The following is a 22,925-nucleotide window of genomic DNA, read 5'->3' as shown; positions in this document are numbered from 1 at the left end:
TATAACCATCTTCCACCTCCCAAGCCCACAGAGCGAATCAACCAGCCTTAAGGGGCTGTTTCAGCAGTCGACCAGCTCTCAGAAGCCTCAGAGAAAGTCGGCCAGCAAAGATTTACACGCTAGATGATCACCGAACAACAGAGAAGAGTCTCCACACAAATCGACGATCTCTTGCTGCTCCAAGATGAGTCGGCCAGCAGCTTTTCAAGGCTTGTCTGCAGCCGGCCAGCACAAGGGAAGGCTTCAATCAGTCGACCAGCACCTACCAGCAACTTGGATGATACCAGACTTGACAGCTAGCAATAGGCAGCTCCAAATCAGGTCGGCCAGCTCCTCCATGCACCAAAAAAGCATGCGATCAGCCCAAACACGAGTTCCCTCCAGTAATAGAGCTTGTCCTCCAATAATAGCTCAAGCGTCTGCTTTTTAGGTCCAAGATGGGGCACCTACAAGCAAACAGCCCATAAGAGCCCATCCTTGGCCGCCACATGTATTAAAACAGTAAGTGAGTGTGGACCTACATCCATAAATATTAGCATGTGAAATCATAAAGCTGTAAATTGAGTTTTTAGGAACCTTACCACCTGTAAACACATGTAGACCACCTATCAGTCCCAAGCACGTGTGCACGTACACGCCCACAGGGTGCCCAAGCATCACCGGCCCCATGGACAACCCAGGCAATAATCTCAAGCATCATCCAGGCAAACAAGACAAGTCATCCAAATATAAAATTAAAGTCATGCATACACATGAGTGCAACTAGACTGGAAGAAACACCCATATGCTCAATTGTATCACGTAAAGTGTTCAGGGATTCATGATCCTTCCGGAATCTTCCCAAAACATAAATACAAATAATCACCAGGATAGCTAGTCCCGAGAAATTACATCATGTCAGGCTCCATGAGCCATACACGTACTGTCATGTCAGTATCCATATGCCATACAAACACACCATGTCAAGCTCCACAAGCCATACATGTATGTCATGTCAAGCTCCATATGCCACACATGAACAATAGAAAATAGAAGCAATGAGGAATTTTGTGACACCTGGGTTCAATCACTACTCTGCACGCTACACCGCCTTTTTTATTAACCCTTTGGGTCTTTTCCATTGGCCTCGGTCAATGTGGCTTATGGTGGCTAATGGGCTATGGGCTACTGCGTCGGCTACGCGCCTCCACCATGGGAACATCGATTTCGGCCGCCTTTACTCATGCACATGCGTACAGAAAGCAAGGCATCACTCCATAAAAATCCGGTTGCAGCCATTCCTTTTCCTTAAAAGTAGTTCGTTTTTTGCATCAAGCAGTCGTCTATGGCTAAAACAATAAAGCAAAGCAAAGCAGAGAAGAAGAGTGCTGCACCACTCTTTTTTGGCAGAAAAGGAGAGAAAGAGAAATTCTAAAAAATCTATATAAACACCATCTAGCTTCATTTCAAGGGGGTATATATAGAGAGGATTGTGAGTTGAAGGGAGGTTCATATCAAGAGCATGTAGAGAGTAGAGATAGTGTAGAGAGAATGTAGAGAGCACATAGAGAGGGATGTAGAGTTCCATTTCAAGATAAGAGAGAGCTTCATTTTCAAGTGTAGAGCATATAGAGTAGAGGGTTGTTGAGAGGAGCTTCATATCAAAGGTTTGCTCTCTCTTCAAGTTTCTTTCCCATCATCATGCTAGCTTTATTAGTATTCTATGCAAGGAGGGCTTCTTCTCCCATGATATGATTGTACGGGTTTCTCTTTGAGGTACAAGTGAATAATGATAGTAGTATTTTTTCCCATCTCATGAGTTTTTTTTTTTTTCCGAGAAAAGATCCTTTCATTAGTTATATAAAAACGCCCGTAGGGCTACAAAAGATCCTCTCTGCTCATAAGAAAACCAGAGCAGAGAACAAAGCAAGGCAGCCAGGGAGACTCTCCCTAGGTGCTGAAAAATACAAGAATCAGTACAAAGAACTGAGAGGCTATATCATACAATAGGAGGGGGGAAAAGCCAAACAGGTGGCCTGTAGTGCCAACGGGGGGACCCCACGTGTAGGGTATAGAAGGGGCCGCTGCGCCAAGTGGTGTGAAAGGCCTGGCGCCGCAAGATCGCCTCATCCGAGTCGCCCCAGATGCGGTCGTACTGTCCTCGCAAGGTGTGGATGAGCTCCTACCAGATCCCCCGAACAGTCTTTGCTGGTGGCTCCAGTCTCCCCTCAAAGACCCTGAAACACCGGGCCTTCCAGGTGAACCATATGGTGAGGCTGCTGAGAAGCTCCCATCGTAGATCCCTCTCCTGTGTCCAGCCGGCGGACGAGAAGTCCGGTGAAGGAACAAGGCGAGGCTGGCCCCTAATGAATCTGATGGCCTGGCTATCCTGCTCCGTCTCATAGCCCATAGCAGGCCCTGACGAAGTCGACCAAGCAGCGGCACCCCACGTATACATCCCCTCTGGAGCGAGGGAGGCCAGAATGCGCAGCATTTGCAGCCAAATCTGCTGCGCCTGAGGACAGTCCCATAGGCAATGTCTCTGTGTCTCCATAGGGTGGCCGCATCGGACACAGGCCGCCGGAAGACCGCTGTAGACAAGCCAGGTGCCAACCGCAGAACCCCTGTGGGCGACCAGCCACTGGAAAGTCGAGATCCTGCGTGCCTGTCCCCATCTCATGAGTTTTGTTCACATTAGTTGATAATATGGAGTTTCATCTCTTTTCTCTACATCTATCTCAATCTATTCCCAGTTTACAAGCTTAGTCTGCTTCATTGAGTGTTCTCGAGATTCGCTTGATGGGCTTGAGCTATGCGTATTGAGCATTATGGTGAGAGTAGAGGGAGTGCTCCGTTCTTGCTCCACTTGTTGCCTTTCAGTGAGGGAGTAGAGGGTGCTATAGAGGTGTTGTTTCCCTTTGCTGCCTTCAATACAAAGGGTCTACAGTTAGAGGGAAGACACACGCAGACTTGGTACACACGGATCGCACAATGGTTTCAGCCACATGGGTTCCATATAGACCGGTTACCTCCTTTCCACTACAGCCTTGATGTTCCTCTCCTACAGCTCACCCACCAGGACATTAATCACCTCGTCTACACAGATGTATCTAGACCAAAGACACACCTCACATGGGTAACACCACAACAACTTGGCACTAAGATGCAGTTCTATCATGCCAGCTGCCTACAGTTCACGCCGGGTGGTTTCATTCAAGAGCCCCGTTACATGCTTAGGGACATGTCACATACCACGAGGATTGCTATTGGCCAGATCAGAGTTTTGTCTCACCAAATGTAATATGCAGCGGAAGTCTTTGTATTGGAGGATATCCTGTCACACAAATGCTCACACCGTCTTCTGTATCCTGAGTTTCGTGAGTTTAGCAATCCAATTTAATACTTCAAACTTTAAAGAGATGAGAGAGAGAGATATGAGAACTGTACACCAGATTGGGTCCCAAATTACCCACTAAAGGGCCCCTATCCCGTTAACGAGATAGTATTTGCTTTATTACTTTAGAGAGAATGACTGTGGACTGTAGATAAGCCAAACGCAAGATCTCGGAGGATCGGAAGCCTGGCTGAACTGTACACGGCTGTAGAAACACCTCAATGAATTGATCTCGAGCCTACGCACTCTTCCCAAGGGCATGAGGAAGGGCTGCACACCTGAGGCTGAGAAAGGACTGCGGTGGACTGTTCTAAGCTATGTAACTATGCTGTAAATGCTTATGAATGATATGTTACCTTCACCAGATGACTGTTGCATGTATGGATGATGCACAGAAGGATGTAGACTGCTGTAGGACTGCTGTAGTACTGAAAACGCAGACCTGGACTGCTGTAGGGCTGAAAACGCAGAGCTGTAGTGAACTGTACACAAGCCGGCTGTGATATATGCAGAAAACGCAGATATGTTTTGCTGATTTGGGGCCTGTGGAAGTACTGAATGGCTGCGCCTGATGGCTGTAGGGACTGCTGAACTGCTGCATTGGAGAACCAGAGTTGGCTAAAGCAAAACGCAAGTACTCCAAGGGCTGGATGAGACTATGGCTGCAGGCGCGGATGCTCCTAGGGCTGAGGATATGAGGCGCCTGGATTCTGAGGGCTGAATTCTCTTCTAAGCACTGAGCAAGCCTATTTATACTAGTTAGGGGTTGGTCAAGTTGGCTGGTCATAACTTTAATAAACTTTATGTTTATAAATGACATTAAATGCTAAATAAATACCATAAAATATGGGAAAAATACCAGACTTCTGGGATGTTCTAAATGATGCACAGGCATATGAATGCATATTATGCAAGATGCAGAGTGCTTTCTGATGCAAACCCTAAGGCTTCTACTGACTCTACATGCATGAATGATTCTCTCCTAGTGGGTTAAGGGACTTCACTAACTGACTAACCCGCTAAGGCTGAGGAATGACCTACCTAGCTCGTGCCTGACTTATCCTGGACTGAAGATGTACAATGGGGTCACGGCGTGCGACAAATATCATCCTACTGGGTTCTAATAATGTACAAATGTTGCACTACTGATGATGAGCCATCTTGTCACCATGCACTGAGTGCAGAGTGCATGTGACATTTCCTGCTGCTTAGCTTGGCGGCAGGTTCATGGCTTCAGTAGTCCACCAACAACTGGGGGTACTCCCGGAAGAACTCCTTGTCTAGTCATACGGCTTCATGGGTACCTCGATCTCGGAATTTCATATAGAACTGACGTATCCGTCGATCGGAACCATGCTTCCAATGATGAAGAAGGATCTGCTCGAGCTCAATAACTTCTTATTCGTCTACCACGTCTGGCTACTGTTCATCTAAAACATCAAACACTTCTGGACGAGCATATGGTTTTAGCCAAGAAATATGGAAAACATCATGCATTGTCCAACTGGTAGGCAATTTTAACTTCATGGAGACATCACTTAACTTCTTAACTATTGGAAAAGGACCAACTACGGAATGAAAGCTTGGGACAATGTTTGCCCACTTGTTTCAATCTCTGTTTCATGATACGCAGATAGACCCAATCCCCTTCCTTGAAGTGGACATCACATCTAGACTTATTTGCCTTCTGCCATATGCTTCCTGAGCTTTGGTCAAGCGGTCCTTGACTGACTCAATGATCTCGGAAAATGCTTTCGTGATTTTATTAGCCTCTAAAGATAGAGACACCATTCTCGTCAAAAGAGAAGAAAAACGACGACCAAAGGCTGCTTCATATGAAGTCCGTCCGGCACTGGATGAATGAGTGTCGTTCAAGATAGCTTGGACCAATGGAAGATAATGTTCCCATTTGGACTGCTGGTCATGACAGTATGACTTGAGAACATCAAAGGCCAACTGGTTATAAATTTCTGTTTGGCCATCTGTCTGCAGATGGAATGCACTGGACAACTGTAACTTAGTTCCGAAGTTTTCAAATAATGCCCTCCAAAAATGCGAGGTAAACTTGGAATCTCTATCTGATGTTATGGTACTAGGCAAACCACAAACTGGATACCAATGCTTGAGAAACAGATGGGCTACGTCCTCGGCTGTGGCCGTATGCTTGCATGGGATGAGCATGCAGAATTTACTAAAGCGATCCACAATGGTATAACACTGAGTGTTACGGGATCTGGCGGATGCTGGTAGAGGCCCTACAAAGTCAATAGATATGTCGATGAAAGGTCCATCGGGGATAGGCAAAGTTTAAAGTAAACATGCCTTCTTTGTATGGGGAACCTTGACTTTTTGACAAATCTTAGAGGCTTGTACATGTGCATAGACATCACGCCTCATCTTTGGCCAATAAAAGGACCGTTCTAATTTCTCGAGGGTACTGTTGATACCCATGTGTCCTCCAACTAAGGAGTCCTGGGCATCGTGGAGAAGAGCAAAACGCTTTTCCCAAGTAACACAGAGAGAGTTCTTGTAGAACAACCAACCATTCTGTACTGAATAGTGACCAGGCTCAGAATTGAGGGCCAAACTGTACTGAGTACCAGACTCAAGGGAGTCGACATATTGGTCTTTCATACTATCTAAGTCCTTCCTCGTGATTTCGAGAATGGTAGATTCTTGGACTTCCTAGATGCTGGCCTTTCGACTAAGAGCATCTGCTACTGGGTTATGCTTACCAGGGATGTATTCAATCATACCTCCAAACTGTTGGAAGATTTGACTCCACCTGGCCTATCGATCACTCCACTAGGCACTTGGCATAGTCTGAAGCCACTTAAGTGCTTGGTGGTCTGTTTTCACTGTGAAAGCCTATCCATAAAGAAAAGGTTTCCAATGTTTGAGCGATGTGATCACACCCAAAAGCTCTTTGTCATATACCAAATAATTCTTTTCGGCGACATCCAACTTTCTACTGTAATATGCCACGGGTCTATTGTCTTACTGGAGGACTGCACCTATGGCTACATTGCTGGCATCGGTGATGACCTCGAAAGGTTCATCCCATGATGCTAACTTTAATACAAGTGCTTCTAAGGCAGCTTTCTGGAGTGCACGGAATGCATCAAGCGCCTCGCCTGTAACTGAGACTTTCTGCTTGCGAGTCTTCACCCCCATGAGCAAGTCGATAAGAGGTGCTGCAAGGTTGGAAAAATGATGGACATGGGTACTATAGGCCTAACAAAGACCTACGAATGAGCGGATTTCTTGGGCAGTCTTAGGAATGTCCCAATCTAAGATCTCCTGAACCTTTGATGGATCCAGTCTAATCCCATCGAAACCGATGATGTAGCCCAAATATTGAACTTCCTTAGCACCAAAGACAGACTTTTTGGCGTTTATGTAGAGCTGATTATCTCGTAAAAGTTGCAAGACTTTCTCCACATCTTTCTCATGATGCTCCGCAATGGCTGAGAAGACTAGTATGTCATCCAGGAATATGAAAACACACTTCCCAATGTGGACTGCGAAAATCCTAGACATCATCTTATTGAAGGTTGCAGGTGCATTTGTAAGCCCAAAAGACATGACTACGAACTCGTAGTGACCACGCTCTGTCCGAAAAGCTGTTTTTGGAATGTCAGCTTCAAAAATGCGGACCTGATGGTAACCACTCTTGACGCAGCAAATGGGGAGGAAGAAGGCTGAATCAATCCGGCTCGGAGAAGCTCAGATAAGTGCTTTTCTAACTCGCTCTCTAAAGTCTTGGAAAGACGATAGGGAAACCTGCTAGGAGGATCTCATCCAGGGACCAAATCAATGTGATGGTCCTCAGGGCGGGAGATCGTCCCTAAGCATAATGTCTTGATGTCTGGATAGGAGGTCTGCTAATTGAGGGACTGAAGATGTAATGGATGCTACTAATGAGGGAGGGACTCTTTGAGCACGAACATAAAGGAGTGCTCCTTCTGCTCCCTTGCGGATAGCTCGTCTGGCCTGGAGATGCGAAATCAATGGGATGCCAAGAATGCTTCTATCCCCATGAATCATGACACGCTCAGGAAAACCTTTACAAATAGTAAAAGTGTCCTGCTCCCAATCGGGAATAGGCTCATGCTGACGGAACCACTGAATTCCTAAGATCATGTCACACCCCAACAGAGGTGAGACGATGAAATCTCGTTGAAATGAGGCCTTCTGAACTTCAAAGGCAAATTGTTGTGCCTTTTGGGAAATGTGGGTGCGAAGACCAAGTGTAAACCCGTCCACATCCAGATGATATGGGACTAATGTGCAGTTCAATTTATTAGCCAACTAGGGAGAGATGGCGTCTTCAAAACTACCCATATCGAAAAGGGCTACAAACTGTCGGCCCTAGGCAGAGCCATAAGCTCGGATGAGGCTCTTCTGAGCAGCATCGCTCTCACCCTCCTGCTTAGCATCAAATACCACGGATGGCATAGGATGCATAGAAGGTAAAAGTAGGCGGAGCTGGAAGAGCTAGGGAGGCTGTGGCAACTGTGGCAGAAGGAGCTTTGGCAGCTTGTGCCACTTGCCATTTGTGGCAATCCTTCTTACCATGCTCTATAATATGACAGAAAAAACATCTATTTTCTGGCTGGTACTTCCTTTGCTCCTCTCGAGGAAGATAACCTCCAGTAATGCCTGCTTTAGCCTTTTCATCAGGGATTTTCTTAGGTTTAGATTCCTTATCTTTCTTACCCCCTGAACTCGAGCTATTACTACCGTCCTTCTTAGCATCTTTAGAAGAAGCGTTACCTTTCCCTGTCTGTGCAGCTGATTGCTGCTGCTGGGGTTGAAGACTTTCAGCAGTTAGGGTTAGGGTTTGGAGGTACTGTAAACAGAAACGTAGAGAGCAGAGAGAGAGAACACGACTCCTTGTGTATTCAGTTATGATAATGTGAAGTACAATAGCCACATAATGAAGTGACCTAAAAGATGTGTTCACATGTCCGGCCATAAAATGTGCCAAGTGGACCAAAACACTTATAAACTGTTATAAGTGAAACTAAGCTAAACTGGGGGAAAAAACCTCCACTAACTGAAGTAAAAAGTGCCCCAGTAATCTACTGATGATCACTAGCACTCCTCTGGGTGCATACACAGCATAAAACCCAACAAACCCCCCTGGAGTGATATGTGATCACTGTATATCATCCACCAAAAGGAAACAAATTCAAAGCAGTGCGGAATGCTTCGAATTTCGGACGTGGTAATGCCTTGGTGAAGATGTCTGCCATATTCTGATCTGTAGGACAGTAGATCAGACTGATATCACCTGCCTGGAGTCTCTCCCGAACAAAATGATAGTGAATCTAAATGTGTTTCGTGCGAGCATGAAACACAGGATTCCTGGCCACAGCAATGGCACTCTGACTATCAGTATAGATAGGTGTAGGCTCCTCCACTGAAATATCCATATCAGTCATGAGACAACGCAGCCAAACACACTCAACAGTAGTAGTGTAGGCGGCTCTGTACTCTGCCTCACAAGACGAAGTGGCCACTGTGGTTTGTTTCTTGCTTAGCCAAGAAATGCGTGAAAAGCCAAGAAAGAAACAATTTCCACTGGTGGAATGTCTGGTATCAAAATCACCAGCCCAATCTGAATCACTGTAAGCGTATAACTGCATGTCACATCGAGGGCTGTGCATGAATCTGCTCAACTGAGATACGGCATACTGAATATCTGGCCGTGTAGTACACAAGTAAATAAGGCACCCAACAGCCTGAGCATATGTAGTGGCATCAAAAGATATACTGCCATCTTGTAGTGAAAGTTTCATCCCAGGCTCCATAGGAGTGCTAATAGGCTTGCAATCCTGAAATTTAAACTTCTCCAGAAGTTTAGCAACATACCGAGATCGCAACAACCCAATGCCTCTGTTATCCTGCACAAACTGTATGCCCAAATAGTAGTGTACGAGCCCCAAATCAGACATGTCAAATGTCTGTTGCAGTATCTCTTTAAAAGCTGCAATTTTGTCATCATTTGATCCCATGAGCAAGAGATCATCTACATAAAGACTGATGACCAGCAGATCTTTCTCTTCTTTCTGTACATACAAGGTGGCTTCTGATGGACTGTTCACAAATCCTTGAGTGAGTAGGAAAGCATCTATCTTTGCATACCAAGCTCGTGGAGCTTGTTTCAAACCATACAAGGCCTTTTTCAGCTTGCATACTTTCCCTTCATGACCATGTTCTGCAAAACCTATGGGCTGATGTACATAAACTTCCTCCTCGAGGTCCCCATGTAGGAAAGCAGTCTTGATGTCCAACTGGTGAACAACCCAACCACGATGTGCAGCCAATGCAATGACACACCTAAGTGTCGACATACGGGATGTAGGAGCAAATGTCTCCTCATAATCAATGCCCTTCTTCTATGCATAGCCTTTGGCAACTAGACGGGCTTTGTACCTGTCAATGGATCCATCTGCATGTCTTTTCAACTTATAGACCCACTTAATACCAATGGCTTTCTTTCCTTTGGGCAGATCAACCAAATCCCATGTTTGATTCCTTTTAATAGAATCAAGCTCATCCTGCATGGCTTTATTCCAATGCACATTGTCTCGTGCATCCACAAATAAATCAGGCTCATCATCATCCTGTAAACTGGCTGCCATAACCATATTCAAATCCATGATGTGTGCATGTTCATTGGTCCTTGTCTCCCTACGAGTACGACCAGCAAGAGGACCCTCTAGATGGCTGTCCTGTAATGTCCTCAAATACCATCTAGGTATGTGTCTGACCTGTGGTGCCTACTGCCCCATATTTGGTTCAGCTTCTGGCTCAATTTGCTGCTGAATTTCTGCACCACCTTCATGATTTGCTGGCTGTCCTGTACCCTCATGAGTTGGATCACCAACTATGGAATGAAACTCCACAGGTAGTAGACCTTCAAACACATCATTTTCAGCCTGATTTGCATCATAACCAGCCATGGATATTTCTGATTTTTCATCAAAAATTACATCCCGACTAGTGAATATCTTCCTGGATAGTGGGTCATATAACCGGTAGCCCTTGCTCTCACGGCTATACCCAACAAAAATGCATTTTGTGGCTTTATCATCCAACTTCCTCCTCAACTCTTTGGGTATGTGTGCATATGCAAGACACCCAAAAGTACGAAAATGTGATACCGAAGGCTTGCGGGCATGCCAAGCCTCAAAAGGAGTAATGGAAACCAATGCCTTTGTGGGACATCGATTCAAAATATGACAAGCACACATGACAGCTTCCACCCAAAAGATATGTGGTAGCTTCTTTGCCTTTAACATACATCTGGCCATCTCCATGAGTGACCGATTCTTCCTTTCTGCGACCCCATTCTGCTGTGGAGTATAAGGAGTAGTATACTGATGTTTGATACCTCTACTCTCAAGAAAGGAATTCAACATGTGTGACATATATTCCCCCCCTCGGTCAGAACGGAGAGTCTTGACCTTACATCCTGACTCTGTTTCAGCAAGTGCTACAAAGGCCAAAAAAGCATCATATACCTGTGATTTCTGTGTCAACGGATAGAGCCAACATATACGAGAGAAGTCATCGATAAATGTAGCAAAATAGAAGCAACCTCCTAATGACTTCGTCTGCATGGGACCACAAAGATCACTGTGTATAAGCTGCAACTTTGCAGTTGCTCGTAGAGCCTGATCACGTGGGAAGAAAAACCGATGCATTTTTCCCAAAATACATCCTTCACATATGTGATCTAGAGGCTTCTCCATAAGAGGTAGATCTGTCAACATGTTATGTCGCTGCATAAGCATAAGACTACCAAAATTTACATGCCCCATGCGAGCATGCCATAACTCCGCATCAAGTAAGAGTGAATGCATTATAAGCAGACCGATCCACTTGCTGAAATGCATCCAACTGATAAAGTCCATGACATAATGTACCAGTAAGCATCAAGGTCAAAGCATTAGCTTTGTCTCTGACCATGCATTTGTCATCATCAAAGTGCACTTGCATTCCACAGTGTGCTAAAGAAGAAATGGACAACAAATTCTTCTTTATCCCTGGTACATATAAGGCATCTGTAAGGCGAAGAATAGAGCCATCAATGGCTGTGAGCTGAATCTCCCCAATGCCACGAACTGGATATGAAGCATTATTGGCACACTGAACAGTTTTGCCAACAGGGGCAGAGCCTACATGACAAAACAAATCCCTACGAGATGTGATATGCTTTGAAGCACCACTATCAAAATACCAAGTACATGCATGCTCTGTCATACTGAGTGCCTGTGAAGACCAAGAGGCATCATAGCTGCATGTATAGAAACAGTAATTTTTGTCCTCAACAAAAGAAGCAGTCTCTGGAGGAGCTTTAGAGGCATCATTTACAGACATGCCAGATTCCTTTGCCTTCTCTTTGGCAATCCTCTTTCTACACTCTGTGATGTAGTGACCTGGCTTCTTACAGTAATGGCATTTGCCCTTCTTCTTGGGCTGTCCATCACCTTTCTTGGTATCCTAAGATGAACCACCATCACCTGAATTCTGATTTGAACTCTTTGGCTGAGATTTGCCTTTCCCTTTTTGACCTGTAGTAAATGCTTGTTCAGCACTTGTGTTCATATTCATATTCTTCCTGATTTGCTCTTCTTGTAGCAAGAGAGCAACAAGTTCCTGATACTTAACGGGTTCAACAGCATTCCTCATGCTGAGGTTCAAAGAGGTACGAAAAGCCAAGTAAGATCTTGGCAAAGAGTTCAAGATGGTGGACACAAGCTGTGTCTCAGGAATAATCTCATCCACATTGATGAGTTGCTCTCTCAAATCCTGCAGCTTGTTTAAATGGCTAGACAGATCATCTCCTTCATGCATTTTCTCATTTTCTAGCTCTCTTTTCAAAAACGAGATTCGAGCCTCATTACGAGCAGCATACATTTGCTCCAAAGTCACCCATGCATTCCGTGAAGAGCCAACTGAACGAATATGAGGTATAATAGACCTCTGTACTGACAATGCAATGAGTGACAAGGCTTGTGCATCTCTGGCATCCCATGTCTTCTGAGCATTTGTTCTTTGAACAGGCAATGGCTGACCTGGTGCCTGTACCTGTTGTCCTCATCCACGAGCACCCCCTTGGGGAGGAGTCTCTGGAGCCAATGGACCTGGACGTGGTTCATCACCACTAACAAAATCCCAAAGACCTTTTGCCACGAGCACATTTCTCAGCATAAAACTCCACAAGGAGTAGTTCATGCCGTCCAACTTGTCTTCCTTAGACAAATACGTGAATACATCACTCTGCTGTTGATTTGCCATTATGCCAATGCACAATGTTGTACCTGTGTATCAAAAAACCCAATAGCAAGAACCCTGAAGGCAACTGTACTCCACTGAATACAGCTAACCCAAATATGCCTGCACTCTCAATCCTCTGAATGTGCAAAACAATGCACCACTGACTGAGTAGAGCAGCACGAATGGCTTACACAGTGCCAAAATGCCCAAAAATGCCCAAAATTACTGCACCCAAAACCTTGCAAAAAACCTATAGAAATTTCTTTGCAAGAAAAATCTGCCTGTATCTACCAGAAAATTTTCATAGAGAAAAATGCTCAAATTTCAAGACTTGTACAGCTTACCACAACTCTGATTTTTGCAGGTACAAGTCGACTGTACTGTGCAGGTACGGATGACTGGACTGCTGTGCTGTGCAAGTACAGATGACTGTACGGAGCACACTGCAGGTATGATGACTGTACGGCGGATGTACACAGCTGCAGTCTTGGTACTGTACAGAGCACTGTGCTGAGCAGAGCGAGCAGGTACACGTAGTAGGTAGCTGCAGGTACACGTAGCAGGTAGCTGCAGGTACTCGTAGCAAGTACAGTACGGAAACAGTCGACTAGTGCTGTACGGAGCTGGGCGAGCAGGTACACGGCAAGTTTAGGTCACCTGCAGGTACTGTACGGACTGGGCGACTGTATACGGAGCAAAACAGGCGCCTGTACGGAACAGAGCGACTGTTCCTGCAGCTGACGTGTACAGTACAAAACACGCGTAAACCTGTACCTTTGGTGCAGCTGGTGGCGGGGACCAATACGGACAGAGTACAGAGCAGATACTCGCGCAGGGCAATGTACGGAACAGTACGGCAGGCCACGTGGAGCAGTACGGGCAGGGCAGGCCAACCTCGAAGCTCTGATACCAAATGAAGGCTTTCAGCAGTTAGGGTTAGGGTTTGGAGGTACTGCAAACAGAAACGTAGAGAGCAGAGAGAGAGAGAACACGACTCCTTGTGTATTCAATTATGATAATGTGAAGTACAATAGCCACATAATGAAGTGACCTAAAAGATGTGTTCACATGTCCGGCCATAAAATGTGCCAGGTGGACCAAAACACTTATAAACTGTTATAAGTGAAACTAAGCTAAACTGGGGGGAAAAAACCTCCACTAACTGAAGTAAAAAGTGCCCCAGTAATCTACTGATGATCACTAGCACTCCTCTGGGTGCATACACAGCATAAAACCCAACAGGGGTTTGGTACTGGACGGAGATAACTGCGTGGGCTTACCCCATTCAACTTCATTTCTTCATTCTGAGCGAGAGTCAGAGCCCAGTCATATGTACTTGGTTCAAAGTTACGAACTATGAACCGAATGTTGTCCAATCCACGAATGAATTGCTCCATCTTAGCCTGCGCAAATAGCCCTAACTGCTGTGCTAAAGTAATAACCTTTCCGAAAAACTGAAGCACTGGGGATCCGTTCTGTCTGAGTCCATAGAACTCATCTTTCAGACCAGTCATGTACTGGGGCAGGAGAAATCTAGTCTTCAGGTCATGGACAAAGATGTCCCAGTCAAAGGCTATGACACCTGTGGCCTAGTCTGTATGAATACTAGACCAATGCTGCCACCAAGTGACTACCTCACCAGTGAGATGGGGCGCCGCTAAGTGGACTTTATCTTGTGGGTCTGTGATCCTAGCTAATGGAAAATGAGCATTAAACTTATGAATAAATTGACTAACTGATGAATGATCACACTTACCATCATACTTACTGAAGTTTGGTTGACTGCAAATGATGGTGGTTGATGCTGCTGCGGGCTGCGAGCTGGTGACACCTATGACTAGGGAGACTGAGGAGAGCTGGTGATACCTCAAGTGTATGGCCTCCTTTTCTCGTTGGTGCTCGAGTAACATACGTTCATCAAGCTCACGTTGGTGTTCCCGAGCAGCGAGTTCAGCCTGACGTCGACCTTCGTTGATCCTGCGTTCGGCTTCCTCGTAGTCCCGTCTTTCTGCTTTTTCTTCTTTCCTTCGGGCCTCATCCTCTCTCGTTTGTTGATCCATCTGAAAGAAGAGGGAGGTGTAGTCGGGTGCTGCTGGAGGCGGAGAAGGATGTGCTGCTGCGGCCTCCAAGAGTTGAAGACGCTCCATGAGCAGCTGGTTCTAAGCTCTAAGAAGAGCTATGGTGTCTGTTGTAGGCGGAAGAACATGGTCTCCTTCGGGGGAGACGTCTTCCGGCTGATGAGTACTCTCTTCTGTAGACATGATGCTGAAGTCGGTGGTCGTGCCGGAACGCAATCGAACCATCCAAGGATGCCCCCACGCTAGGAGGGATGTTCTAAATGATGCACAAGCATATGAATGCATATTATGCAGGATGCAGAGTGCTTTCTGATGCAAACCCTAAGGCTTCTACTGACTCTACATGCATGAATGATTCTCTCCAAGTGGGTCAAGGGACTTGACTGATTGACTGACCCGCTAAGGCTGAGGAATGACCTACATAGCTCGTGCCTAACTTATCCTGGACTGAGGATGTACAATGGGGTCACGGCGTACGACAAATATCATCCTACTGGGTTCTAATAATGTACAGATGTTGTACTGCTGATGATGAGCCATCTTGTCACCATGCACTGAGTGCAGAGTGCATGTGACACCAAATCAGGGTGGAGACAAGAAGAGCACCAAATATACCCAGAGCACAAGATCTTCCTCCTGTGCACATTGGACGTGGAGACACAGGAGCACTACATATGCACATGCCTAGAGAGATGCTTGGGGCTTTACCTACTAGAGATCAAGCGGCACAGAGACCACTTACTTCACATGAGACAGAGGCAGCCCACATACACATCCCAGTTACCCATCACGAGCTTCTGTGCACCTACCTCCACCACCACGCACCAGAGAGTGCCTTCTAGGGATACCCAGCCGGTGAGACAGACCAGGCAGTGTATACAGGCTTGAGAGAGCTACTCAGATCCAAAGATCCAGACCGCCGCAACCGAGAGTAGAGCACCACCCCGGACTATGGATATAGACAGCCAGTACACAGTTACAGACACAAAGCCTATTGCCCTGTCAACAACCACCCGTGACACTTGACCCTGCCACACTCTTATTGCCCCCATGGATTGTATCTCTATTTATGAGGATGTGTTGCACTTTTACAGTTGAGCCTAAGTGTAGCACACATGGCTTTCTTTGACAATTTTACAGTGATAGCTCAGTTTTAGTTTAGTTCTTGTTTCATTTTCGATTTGTTATTCCATGATTCAGTTACTCATGGATTCATTGTGACTTTTGGTCTCATAGGGTCTTTCGCAGATGTTAATATATCTTTCCTTCTTTCTTTCTCAGTTCTTCCTTGCCTCAGTACATCCATAGTGCCATTATATTACTGATGGTCCCACAGATCTTTGGGGTCTTCTGAAGACATTAATATAAATTCTTTCTCTCTCTCTTACATGCTAGGCACCCCTGACCGAGAGCACTAAGGATCTCCACCACATAGAGATAGGTCCATGAGATTCTCCAACGACATGACATGCCCTCACCATAGCCACATATGCCATTAGGAGGCTTATAGAGTCATGTTTCAATTTACACTTTTCATGTTTTTTTTCGCTTTTCCATGCCATTGTATGACCATGGTACCATTGTACTATTCATGGTATCATAGGCCCTTCGGATCTTTTGACGTTAATATATCTTTCTTTCTCTCTCTCTCTCTCCCCCCCCTTTGTGCATCCATGACATGCCTTTGTATAGGTGTCTCATAGCTATTAGGCCTCGGCAGCAGACACAACATGATCTATCAATCTATGTGTGTGTGTGTGTGTGTGTGTGTGAGAGAGAGAGAGAGAGAGAGAGAGAGTGTCTGTGTGGCTCTCTATCTATCTATCTATCTAGCTGTGACACACCTACAAGTAGGCCGCGGTGGACAACTTTTCTGGATTGTGTTTGGACAGCCAGGTTTTTGGGCCTGATATGGGGAGCGATTTGGCAGCCTTTTAGGTGCCCAAGAAGGCCCAAGAAAGGGACCCACAGATGGGACAACCCTTGGCACAATATTAAAGCATTTGGAATGATTTTTTTATTTATTTTGAGGGGTAAAAAGGGCTGGCCAACCTGAATACAACTTGGCATGTTTTTTTTTATCAAAAGCAGGTTTGGATCCTCATTTGTTTATCTCACACTTTCTGGATACAAAATCAAGAGCAACCATTTGAGAGCTGATTGAAGGTGTGGGAAACAGGTATGCAGCAGGCGTCGCGGTGGGCAATAGCATCCAACAGCACCGTAGAATTTAGTTGTAAACATTTTGATTGTTTATAATACAAACAATAGAATTATGGCTACTTGTATGCGCTTGTGTTTTGAGTTGTGCTGCAATCTTCTCTCTCCATTTCCATAACCCTGGCAAATAGGCACAAGTACTCTACACTATCTATCTATCGAACACTCACATATCTCAAAAATGGAACCTAGTGAGGAGAAATGTAATGAAAATGAAAGCCCTTAAAAATTAGCTCACCTGGTGAATAGGTGGATACATTGAGTTGGTGCAAACTGGGCACTCCAGCAGCTCATGGACACTGCTAGTGGGTGCCAAGCCTGTTTTTCCAGGTGCAGATATGAAGACCTTTGAGACAGCAACAGTGACAGCATCAACTTCTGATATATTTAACACACTTGAGCCACTTTCGCTCTCTTGCACAGGAGATTCTGGAACCTCCAAACAGACATTCAGCGGAGCCATACTGCTTTTGCATGCAGTAAACTTGTGTGCCAGTAACTTCTAATCCACCAGTCAACCAACAAGGCCCAATCTTCCTGAAGCGTACAGTACCTTATATCAAAAGATTCTCATAAGTCCCGCACCAAGTAAAGACAGTATTTACTTGAGAATCAAGCGCTACAAAAGTTCAAGCCAATAGGCATTATATTCAAGACTCCAATGACAAACCCAACGCCTACCACGAATATTTTCTTTTCAAAAAATCTGAGAGTGAATCAATTTGGGTGTGAATGCCGGCCTTCACCAAGTGGTGAAAACGAACTTTTATGTATGTGTGTGTGTGCGCACCAGTAAGTCTGTATAAAAGTGAACAGAAAAAAACAAGCGCCCCCCTTCTAGAATCCCCAAAAACAACTAAAGTCGCACTATCTAGAAGTTTCTCTATATTATATAAAGGAAGAGTTTCACGAGGCTGCTACGTGGCAGCATGGTAAGAATTTGGATGTTCGAGGAAACGCCCAGTAACCCCCCGTCGTTACACTTGCGCACATCAATCTAGAGGTGCTGACTGCTCACCCCTCTGGCTCGCCGCCCCTGGTTCACTCTCTCCCACTTCTCTGCTGCGCAGCCTGGCCTATTGCTGCCCCGTAGGAAGCCGGCCTGTTATGCTTTTCTTCGCATGACACGCGTCTGCCCCCCACACAAGTTACTGTGTGCAGGCTGCAATCAGCCCTCTGCCACAGTTTTCAGACCAGCAACTCCTCGTCCCCTTGCCTCCACGTAGACAAGACATGTCAAGGGTAGATCCTTGAGTATAAATCGCAGCCTATCTGGGAGTCAAAACTAAAGAGGTATCAGGGTTCTATTGAGGGTTTTTTCTGCACATCTCTTACACGCATGATTCTCACATCTTTCCCCCTCTCTCAGAAACCATGTACCATGACATGTCAGCAGAACCCTGAAAAGCATAAACTTTTTTCTTGAGATGAAAACGTAAGCATGGCGTAGATAGATACCTTCGACAAGTATGCATCAAATCAACCTTAGCATAAAAGCATAGAGAATACCTGGTTCTTGCAAATCGCTGGAAAGCAAAACACAAAAGCTTACTGAGAACTTATTCCATGCATCGCGATACCTTCCACATTTAGGTCGCTCTGATACCAAGTGTTACAACCCCACAAATCTAGTAACACAAATCAATTTATTAATAATAACCTTAATCGCCCGTACTAGCCTGCTTTCTCCTAATCTTAGGGCTCCCCTAACCTGGTCCCAAGGATTAGCACTAGGTACTATGCATGGGATTGGAAACCGGTTTCTGATTAGCATGCGTGGTGATTGTTAGCTTGCTTAAAGCCCAGTAATCCATGCACATTCGAAAGGAATCATCCTTCTGTTGCACTGGAAGCCCTGGAGAGCGTGAACCAAACCCTTCTCTAACAGCTCATTTACTTGCTTATAATAGTCACAGGAAACGGCCGTTTTAGTCCCTAGAAACATGTTTCTACGTTTCAGGACCCCATCCATTTCCATGGCCGTTTCTCGTTTCCCATCACAAGAAACGGTCGTTTCCACCCCTAAAAACTCGTTCCCCATTTCCATTCCTCGAATGTTTCCGTTCCCGTTTCTCGTTTTTGGTGACTATGCCTCAATGCCCAAGGCAGCTCCCATTTGCAAGGAGATGAAAGTATCTGCAGTACAATCATCAAACATGAAGAGATCCCAAGTCAACTGCACCTTCTTGTCCACAAAGGCGGCCTCTCCTTCAATTTGGGGTCCCAAGTCCCGTACCTTAATGCCCAAGGTAGCTGCCATTTGCAAGGAGATGAAAGGATCTATAGTACAATCATCAAACATGAAGAGAGCGCAAACTTTGCAGACAACCCTCTCTTTACCTTCATGCTCGGTATTCCCCAACTCGTCAGGAATTGCATGTACATTCACCCTTGGTGGCCGTACTCTGGCATAACTACCGTACACCTATACGGTGCTCTAGAGGAGGAAGTGTGCCTGCTATCCAGCCCTTGGTGCTCATGCACACTAGTTTTGTCGCTTCTTTGGTGCCTACTTGGTACCCGTGGGCGAAGTCCGTGGAGTGTAGCTACTATTATAGCAATTCCCAAAGTCATCAACATAGCCTTACTCATGCCCAAGAATGATCTTCACTGCCAGTTTTACATAGGACCAGCTTTTCAGTCATCGTTAGGTTGAGAAGAGCCAAGTGCTAGTACGGGAACACCAGCGTAGTGCACGGTCCCGGAACACCAGTGGTGCTCTCTCTTCCACCGGAAGGTGGGGATTGCCTGTGACTAGTCTAGGCTATCATTGAGGAGGGCAGAGCACATGGGAGGAGGATCTACTTGGGCTTTGTGGATTTCCGCAGCCCAGAGCTAGACTAATGCACAGATTGCAAGACTTGGGGGTTCCATGTGAGCTCATTTGGGGTATTATGGCACTTTATGAGACAGTAGTTGGCAGGTGCGGACTTCAGAGGGTCTCTCCCAGCCACTACACTCCACTACAGGGGTGAAACAGGGCTGCCCGCTCTCTCCGACTCTATTTGGACTATACATTGATGAGATCTCTGATTATATTGGGACACGAGGGGACAGAGGAGCCCAGTTGGCTGGCATTTGGATACCTCTGCTCTTATATGCTGATGATATTGTGCTTATAGCAGACTCACCAGAGGGTATGCAGAGGCACTTGGATACTTTACATGCTTATGCACAGGACAGTGGGCTCTCAGTTAACCTTGGTAAGACCAAGGTTATGGTGTTTAACACTACAGCTCAGTGGGTCTGGAGATCAGCGCCTATTTTCACATATGGGTAGGAGACAATGGAGTATGTTGACTCATACACATATCTTGGAGTGGTGTTCACTCGGCCCACATTTTCCATGAGGGGGGCAGCAGAGGCCAGATTGACTAGAGGATATGCAGCACTAGGAGGTCTAGAGAGGATGTGCTCACAGGAACAGTTTCAGGAGCCACGCACTAAGCTGTGGCTTTTTGACACGCTGGTCACATCGGCTATGCTATATGGAGTACAAATCTGGGGGCCTAGCCTAGATCCTCACAGACAATCAAGACGCACATACGATGGATGGAGATCGATGGAGAGACCACTTGTGTCCATGATCTCCAGGATGATTCGAGCTAAGGCCTCGGTACCCCATGAGATTATCAGAGCCGAGATGGGAGCACCACCGATCGTAGTCGAGGCTCTTGCCAGTTCAGTGTCCTTCATTCATAGCACCTGGGAGCTTCCCTGACACCGGTATGCACGACTTGCTTTAGAGTCCTCTCATCAGCTAGCCATGGAGGGAGACACTTCATGATGGTATGCACAGATAGCATCCTGGTTTGAGCTCCGTTCAGTTTAGACAGACTTCCACCCTTCCAGTACTCTCTGGAGGCACCCTCTCGCACCTTGAGACATTCTGAGATTAGTAGAGTCATCAGACAGGACCTCATTCAGTTGGACACTAGGAGGACATGGCTAGAGCCCTCACAAGAGTTGGGGACGAAGATGGCTTTCTATAGAGACTATCTTCTCTGCACCACTGAGGATGGCTTTATACTTAGACCGAGCTACATGGATACCCATCTGTCTCATGGATTGAGGTGCGCCATTGGGCAGATCTGCACCTCTTCACATCAGTTAGAGATAGAGACAGGCAGATTTAGAGGCATACCTCTAGGGGGCAGGATTTGTCAGATTTGTTGGATAGAGCCAGAGACGGAGGAGCACTACATCTGTCGCTGCACAGCATATTATGAGATTCGAGGATGCTACCATTGCCTTTTCAGAGAGGGATTTGGACCACTGGCTAGAGTCATGGACTATTGTGATCAACAATGCTTGGGTTTTTATCTCCTGGAGATCCGCAGGCTCAGAGAGTCCATTATCAGGAGCAGACGCCCGACTGGCAGGGAGTCCACACAGAGACAGATTACTGACTTCTTTAGAGGGACTACCCGGGAGGACACACAGCCGACAGCCCACCAGCAGTGGGCACCCCGTGGGACTCTAGTTGAGAGAGCTATCCAGTTGGGCAGATCCAGATGCCCGAGGGTTCGCGGATCCTTACATCGGAGACGGTGCCTACACCGGAGGATTCAGAGCATCATTGCGAGGCATCGGGCTCGTCCGACCAGGCATCTCACTATGACAGATATCCAGGCCATCCGGCAAAGACCCATGCTAGAGCTCCTAGGATGATTACAACTCTAGCCATATACTGTTGTACTCACTGTCACTTTTGTACTCCCCCATATTCATGTATTCATGTATCCATGTTACTTACCTTTAGTTCTTTCTTTTCTTTTCCAGACAGTGTATCAGATGTCACATGGTTGTAACTTTGGTCTCATAGGTCACTTTGGCCTTTCGAAGACGTTAATATAACATTTCATTTCATTTCATTTCTCTCTCTCTCTCTCCCCAAACGTAGGCCCACCTGGACCCAAGCTGATGTAGGAGCCCGACCGAGAGGAGTGACACGGGACAAAGCCACCGAGCTATGCACAGGTCGACGACCTCGACCCAAAGGCCCACGCCCGCATCACCATAGGAGGATCAGGGCCATCATTTTACACCATCACAAGACTCCCTCACACCGGCTCAACTTTACCACTTTGAATGCCATGTTGCAGTGCCCCATGCGGGATATCTTAGGATGATATGCGAGCCTATGCTCTTTGTACATGGATCAGCTCTAGCGTTTTAGCTTTGTCACTTTTGTTCATTTCATTTTAGTACCCACCATGATGTATTCCATGGACATGATGTAATCCTTTTGGTCTCATAGGTCATTTTGGCCTTTTGTAGACGTTAATATAGCTTTCTTTTCTTTCTTTCTTTCGCTCACATGTACACACCTGCACATGGCATTCTCTCTCTCTCTCTTTTTTTTTTTCGTGAAATGGTGTTTTATATTATATGTAAACATGTACATCAGCCACATGGCTCACACAGAACCTATGGCCCCAAAAAAAACCCCACAAAAGATCCTCTAAAGGATCATGACCTCAAACCTGTACACTAATAAGAAAGCCTCCTAGCCAAATAAGCATCCCAGATAAAAGCATCAAAGATGAGCCAGCCGAGCCGCCGTAGACCATAACGAAATAACATCTGCATCCAGTAGCTGAGCTGAGAGAAGAGAAGAAAACTGCCAAAGCAGCAAAACAATGACACACGACTCCACAAATGTTTCGAACTGCAAAGAGTTCAAAAGTAGTCTTTCATGACCAGGATCCCACCGAGCCAATAGTAGAACTTCATGCCAAGAAAGGAGAATATGCGATAAAACGTGAGATGAGCGAATACGGACAGGATGAGCCGCATTCACAATGTCCCACCATGAAGCCTGCACACGTGTCCGTCCATGTGACAATCCCTCCAACTCAATCAAGTCACAAGCCAAGCCATGAATACCCAAGGCTACTCCTGCAAACACATATCCTGAAAAAGCCCCACCTACGCGCCACCATATGCAAGCGGACATCCAG

The 22,925-nt window shown here is 46.0% G+C and overlaps 1 protein-coding gene across 3 annotated transcripts in view; it reads right to left on the bottom strand.

Moving 5' to 3' along the window:
* LOC147631594 (E3 ubiquitin-protein ligase SINAT3-like) overlaps nucleotides 1–22,925 on the bottom strand; it is a 57,614-nt gene that overhangs the window by 5,585 nt on the left and 29,104 nt on the right. For 2 of the 3 annotated variants that reach the window (XM_086808111.1, XM_086808110.1), the window contains one exon: nucleotides 17,201–17,515. In XM_086808111.1, the coding sequence (XP_086664237.1) occupies nucleotides 17,201–17,425 (225 nt within the window). In that variant the 5' untranslated portion in view covers nucleotides 17,426–17,515. The remainder of the gene's footprint in view (nucleotides 1–17,200; nucleotides 17,516–22,925) is intronic. The other variant, XM_086808112.1, reaches the window with a different exon arrangement.

This window comes from Cibotium barometz, chromosome 14, assembly GCF_041138505.1.
Source record: "Cibotium barometz isolate CiBa-2024 chromosome 14, ASM4113850v1, whole genome shotgun sequence".
NCBI classification, from domain to species: Eukaryota; Viridiplantae; Streptophyta; class Polypodiopsida; order Cyatheales; family Cibotiaceae; genus Cibotium; species Cibotium barometz.
Note: the sequence above shows the minus strand (reverse complement) of the source record. Positions and strands in the feature narration are given on the sequence as shown.